Source organism: Elephantulus edwardii, unplaced genomic scaffold, assembly GCF_000299155.1.
Source record: "Elephantulus edwardii isolate Elephantulus edwardi_28Jun2011 unplaced genomic scaffold, EleEdw1.0 scaffold00064, whole genome shotgun sequence".
In the NCBI taxonomy this organism is placed as follows: Eukaryota; Metazoa; Chordata; class Mammalia; order Macroscelidea; family Macroscelididae; genus Elephantulus; species Elephantulus edwardii.
The window spans coordinates 171611-178077 of record NW_006399814.1 but is presented as its reverse complement, the minus strand read 5'-3'; the positions used below and the strand labels follow the sequence as shown (position 1 = coordinate 178077).

The 6467-nt window shown below is 54.6% G+C and overlaps 1 protein-coding gene across 1 annotated transcript in view; it reads left to right on the top strand.

The window, feature by feature from the left end:
• Positions 1-6467, top strand: part of SHANK3 (SH3 and multiple ankyrin repeat domains 3) — a 53263-nt gene that overhangs the window by 13412 nt on the left and 33384 nt on the right. Inside the window, exons 12-15 of the mRNA XM_006888096.1 lie at positions 4163-4418; positions 5529-5613; positions 5799-5921; positions 6217-6465. Coding sequence (XP_006888158.1) covers positions 4163-4418; positions 5529-5613; positions 5799-5921; positions 6217-6465 — 713 coding nt within the window. The remainder of the gene's footprint in view (positions 1-4162; positions 4419-5528; positions 5614-5798; positions 5922-6216; positions 6466-6467) is intronic.

Here is a 6467-nt window from a genome sequence, read left to right as displayed (position 1 = left end):
GGTGTGGATGGTGTGAGATGGGGGTATGTGTGAGGTGGACAGAAGTTTTGGGTCAGGGCCAATGTGTCCAGGTTGGGAAGTGGCAAGCCCATACCAAGGCTCTTAGCCACTGGCTGTTATACGAACTCCCTCAGCCGAGGGGTGCCATGGGGATAAGTCTGGGTAAAGCTTGCTGCCCTGGATGGGACAAGAGAAGACGAGAATAGGACAGTCCAGACTAGTGCCACTGCCTGAGAATGTGGGAGGGAGAGGAGGAAAGTCAGGAGAGGGTCTCTCAGCTCTTGTCTGTGGAGTGGGGAAGCTGAGAGTTCAGGTGAGTGTATCTGACACAGAACCCTCCTTCCCTGCTCCTCACCCCCTCACTGTGTCCTGGGGACCCAGCCACACTGTTGGGGCACTTTCTGGAAGATGCCTTGATTCCTATTCCACCCTGTGACGGTGGGTGGGGTAGCATTGCAGCAGACAGCAGAGTGGGGTTAGGGTTCCAGTCCCACCTGGTCCTCACGTGACATGAGGTAGAGGGCTGGACTGAAGGCTCCCTGGCCAGTCCCCCTCCTCCAGTGAGGCAAGTGTTTAAGCAGAGGTGTGACTGGGCCCACCTTGTACTCCTTGCCCTCAGGGGTGGGTGGACCCGAGGACTTGCTGAGGGAATGAGCAAGCTCAACTTGGAGCAGCAGCCAGGTCGTTGTGCCTGCAGCCTCTAAAACACTGTCCTTGCCTCCTTGTGTCCCCTTCCCACTGGCCTTCTGGGTCAGGGGCATTGCTTTCTGACCAGGGGAAGGGCTGGGCAGCTTTCTGCTGATCTGGCCTTGATAGGCCTGGCCGCCCTTGTCTTGTGGCTCCCAGACCATCACCAGGACACACTGCTCAACCAGCCTGGACTCTGTCTGGCTTTGGCTGGGTTGCCTGGCCTTGACCTGGCCACTTGCTCAGAAGGGCACTTGGAAGAGTGCACTGGGTCATACCTCTGTCATCTCAGTAACCCTGAGGCATGGCTGCCATTAGACCAGAGTTCAGGGGAGGAAGCTGGGGCTCCTGGAGGGTCAGGGCAGAGTGGGGCTTAGGAGTCACCCGAGGTCACTGTTCTGTCCTTGGGACCAGCCTCTGGAGGTCTGTGTGTGAAGGAGTAGGGAGACTGCCCCCACCTGCTTCCCTGTCTGGGGGCCCACATGGGGTCATGTAAGCTGGAAGGCTGGGTAAATCACCCCTCAAGAAAGAGGATGGCTGCCCGGCCCCCCAGACACCCTTGTTCTGGCTTTAACATGCCAGACACATTCATGTTCTCACTGGTGGTGAGTTGAATCACCAGATCTAGTCAGTGCACACTGATGGGCAATGACAGAGTGAGCCAGCCTGTGCCTCTCAGTGACTGAGTCTGAAGTGGAGGCGCTGGCTGTGTCCTGCAGCCCTCTAGCCCCTTGCTGCAGGTGGTTTCATTGTGGTGGTAAATAAATCATAAAGGACTTGCCATTTTAGGTCTTAATGAGGGGTTGTACAGTTTGTGAACAAAGATGGTTCACTCTTCCACTTCAACCACTAGGTGGTCAGTTGGCTACAGAGCCCTGGTGGCCTAGTGGATGGGGCGTTGCACTGCCAGCTCCAGGGCAGGCAGCTCACACCCTCTAAGTTGCTCCTTGAGAGAAAGATGAGTGGTGTCTGTGCGATGTCCACTCTCTGAAGACCTGCTGGAGGGGCCGTTGGCGTAGGTTCTGACTCGACGGCAGTGAGTTTGTGCTGAGATTTTACTGCTGCTTTAAGTGCTCACACTGAGTATGGGCGCTGCTGTGTGGCCGTGGCTGCCCCATCTCTGAATGTCTTTTGTCCCCCAGACAGCAGCTCAGCCCTTCCCCTCCCTGTGTCCCTGTGACCTCAGGGTGCTGTCATCCTCTGTGGATCTGCCTAGTCTAGATATGTCCTACAAGCAGGAACGTGCAGTACTGGTTCTGTTATGCCCAGTTCCTTTCACTTAGCATTACATTTTCGAGTTCACCACATCATAGAGTGTATGAGAACGTAATTGTCTTCAAGGCTGAGCAGCGCTGCCTTGAACGTGCCTCACATTGTTGGCCATCATTGTGGAGTGGACATTGGAGGTGTCTCTGTCTTTGTGCTGCTGTGATCTTTCTGCAGTGGAGTCTGGTGAACACATCTCTGAGTCCTGCTGTCAGCCTTCGGGGCATGGACCTAGGAGTGGAGTTGTTGGCCATGCTGGTCTAGTCCGCTTTCTGAAGAGCCAGCCCACTTCCTCAGTCGCTGAGCCTTTTTCCACGAGGGTGTCCGTGTTCCCACCCTCACCTGCATGTATTCTCTGTTTCAGTGTCATCAGAGGCTGCCTGCTGGAGGGGTTGCTCTTGCCTTGTGTTTGTGACTTGTATTCCTGGTGACTGATGATGCTGTACATCATCATTGGTCATTTCTGTGCCTCCTCTAGACATGTCTGTGTAGGTGGTTGGACGTTTCTTATTGGATAGTTAGTTGTTGAATTGAAAGAGTGTTTTATATATTCTAGGTATTAGACTTTTATCAATCATATGGTTACAAAATTTTATCCCATTCTGTAGCTTGTCTTGTCAGCTCCTTGATAAAGTCCTTTGATGTACAATCTTTAAGTGTTTATCTGTCTTTTCTTTTGTTGTTTATGGTTTTGGTGTTGGATCTAAGAATTCACTGTCAGAAGCAAGATTCTGAAGCTGTATTGTGTTTTTCCCCAAGAATTTTATATCTTAGCTTTTCTGCTAAGATTGGTCCATTTTGAATGAATCTTTGTGGCTGGTGAGAGCGAGGGGTCCAGCTTGACCTCTGCATGTGGAGACATGGTATCCCACCACAATTCTTGAAATGACTGTCCTTCTCCATTGAATGAACTTGGCACCATTGTAAAAAATCAGTTGGCCATAGCTGTTCTGGACTCCCAGTTCTGTTTTGTCCCCCTGTAGGTCTATCTCTGTATCCATATTAGATGGTTTTGGTTACTGCACCTTTGTAGTTTTAAAATTGGGAAGGACGAGCCTCCTGCTTTGTTCTTTTCTGAGATTGCTCATAGGGCCCCTGCAGCTCCATGTGTGTGAGCATCAGTTTTTCCACCTTTGCATCAAGGCTGTGGGCATTTTGGTGGTGATTCCATTGTATTTATATACTGCTTGGGTAGTATTGACGTCATGACAATAGTGAGTCTTCCAATCTGTGTAAACTGTCCTGTCATTAAGTTAGATCTCTTCTCATTTCTCTCAACAATGTTTTTATAGTTCTCAGCCTGTAAGTCTTTGACGCCCATGCTTACTTAAGTCTGTTCCTCAGTGTTTATTTTTTCAGGTTCTACCGTGAATAGAGTAGTTTTCTTCATTTCCATTGCAGAGGTTGATGACTGATACGCATTAATACGACTGACTTCCCTGTGTCCGTCTTGTGCTCTGCACCTTGCTGGATTCATTTTTTGGCTTTCATAGCTTTCTGATAGATGGGTGCCTTGGGGTATTCTACTGTGAGATCATGTTGCTTGTGGGTAGAGATAGTTTTACTTCTTCCACTACATGCTTTTTAGAGGAAGTTTTGTTTTATTGGGACCTAATGTGGCTGATCTCATGCTCATTGTGCAGCAGAGACCAACTGGTCTGTAGATCCTAATGCTTCCTATCTGGCCACCCTAGTCCTGATGGCTTGTGGTTGCTGTGGCCATGACTACATATGATCCTGTCCAGCGGAAACCTGGTGGGACATCACAGGTGGCCTGGTCTGAAATGGCTATATTGAAAGCAGACCCGAGCGTCTCCAAGGCCTCAGTGGGCTGACAGGACAGAGCTACTGGACGTACAGGACTCCTACTTGGGAGTGAGGATCAGATGCGCCTTCTACACCAGGACGAGGGTCAGATGGAGGCTCCTTCCTGGGAGTGAGGGTCAGATGGTGGTTCCTACTCCAGGACAAGGGTCAGAGGGAGGCTCTTACCTGGGAGTGACAGTCAGATGGAGGCTCTTACCTGGGAATGAGGGTCAGATGAAGGCTTCTACTCCAGGACAAGGGTCAGACACAGGCTCCTTGGGAGTGAGGGTCAAGATGACAGACCTTCACTGCTGATCTTGGGAGACAGGACTTGAGAATGAAAACTGGGGTAAGTTGGTGACCCTCTTGCCTGCCTGATTTCTCATGTGTATGCCTCCTCCAGTGCCATTCAGGGAAACCCCCAGCTATGCGAAGCGGCGCCGGCTAGCCGGCCCCAGTGGCCTAGCATCCCCACGACCTCTACAGCGCTCAGCCAGCGACATCAACCTGAAAAGAGAGGGGCAGCCGGCATCCTCCCCTGGACCCTCACTTCGAAGCCTCCCTCACCAGCTGCTGCTCCAGCGGCTGCAGGAAGAGAAAGACCGGGACCGGGGTGCTGAGAAGGATGTTGGTGGACACATGGCCAGGGGCACCATCAGGTAGGCATTGGACCTGTCTCTGAGGGGCCTGGTGGGGTTGAGGTCTGGCCTCGGGGTGGGAGGGGCTAGTAGACAGATCCGGTGAGTCTGGGACACCTTATCTCACCTGTGATTGTGGGCTGGAGCTGTTACTTCTCTGATGAGAGTGTTGGACTGTGAGATTTGAGGGGTCACTGCAGGTAAGGCATGAGCAAGGCTGGGGTGAGGCTGGGTCACTGTCCCTGGGCCCAGGCCTATCCTGAGAGTGACAGTTGAGAGGGCAGGGATTTGAGGGCAGAACTACTGTTCCATGAGGGCCTCTGCTCACAGGATCCCCCACCAGCTCTGCTTCCCAAGTGGGGAGCCCTGAGTAATCTCCCTGAGCCCCACAGGATTGTGCTGCTGTGCTCTTCAATTACCCCAGAGTCCCTGTGCCCCAGATTCAGAGCAGAAAGCTTTAGGCAGGTGGCCCTAGGCTCCATGATCTACAGGGGCACCAGCTCTGGAGGGGCATGGGATCTGTGACCTTGGCCAAGTGTCCTGGATGCTTTGTCCCTTGATGCTACTTAGGAAGATGGGCTAATTGAGCCCTGGCTGTTCCTTCTGGGAGCATGCATGTGGTCCAGCTGTCTCAGGGTTCACCGGTGCCATCTGCACTGGTTCCTGCTTCTTGTGGGATTTCTCCACACTGTTTGGCTCCTCTCACCTCAGGTGGGAGCCTTCATTCTATAGCTCACCTGGGCTAGGAACTAGAAGGCTCAGGAGACTGTTACCTGAATGGGCAGCATAGCCCACAGGCTGTGTCCTTGGTGACCGCTGGCTTCCATGTAATTTCTGCTCTGCACTTATCTATCTTTGTACGTGACAGAGATATAGAGATGCCAGAGGTCAGCATGGCAGCTACTTGTTCTAAGTCACAGAACAGACACTGGTGGGACCCAGGCAGGCCTGTTTGACTCCCTGACTCTAGACCCTAGTGAAGTTCACAGAGGGCTTGGATATGCAGGAGCCTCTGCCATCTGCTTGGCCTTGTCCCATCCCTGCCCATGCTCACCCTGTACCACTGTCCACACCAGGAGGCACCTTGGCTGACTCCGAACCTCCAGACTTTTCCTGAAATTCTGCGCACAGGCGGTGGGATTTCCTGATGGAGACTGACCAGGCCCGGCAGCAAACCCTGTGCTGGGACCCGGCAGCCTCCAGCAGGACCTTCTGTGTCCGTTTGCTGAGGACATGCTGTCCCTTTGGCAGGCTCCCTCACCGGCTTGTTTTCACAGCGTGCACTGGCTAGCTGGTGTGTGATTTTCTGGTTGGGTCTCTGGAGGGAAGGCTCTGGTAGCTGGAAGTACCTTTCAGGAGGAGGCTAAATAGACCAGGAGGGGAGCTCGCTCCTGGTTACAGGAGGAAGGCGACAAGGTGGTGGCATTAGGCGGCCCGGGCTGGTGCCGCTCTCCTGCGCCCCCTGTCGGCGGAGCCTGCCAGGAGCGGCTGGGCCAGAAGGGCCCGGAGCGAGCGGGATTTCAAGTAGCGCAGGTCTTGCAAAGTCGGGCGTGAAGTCCCCAGCCCGGTGATGGAGCACAGGCCGTAACGTGGGCCTGGCCTAGGCACCAGGGAGCCAGTGCAGGTGACCAAGCAGGGAGAAGCTGCAGGGCCGAGGCCTTAGGCTGGGCGCTCGGCAGATGGAGGGGTCCGTGAAGGTGGCGAGCACCGGGGGCCACGTGGGGGGTGTCCTATGGGGCAGTTGTTCTGAAGAGGACACAGGTGTGCAGAGTGGACGCAGAGGCCAAGGCCTGAGCCCGCTGGGGGTGTCCCTCCACAGCACCGACCTGGCCGCTCGCTGACCACCTCCCTTATATACTGCGGTCACCCTATCACGTGCCTGGCCCTCGCAGGTCGCAGGGGCAGGGCGCGACGAGGCCCCGAGCAGAGGGGCGGGGCAATGGGAGGGACCGAGGGGCCCAGCGGACAGAGGGGCCGGAGGGGCCGGGCCTCGCCGCCGCCCGCAGAGGGAGGAGCCCCAGCGGCCGCGGGAGGCGGGGCGCTAGCCGAGCGGCATGGAGCGAGCCTGGC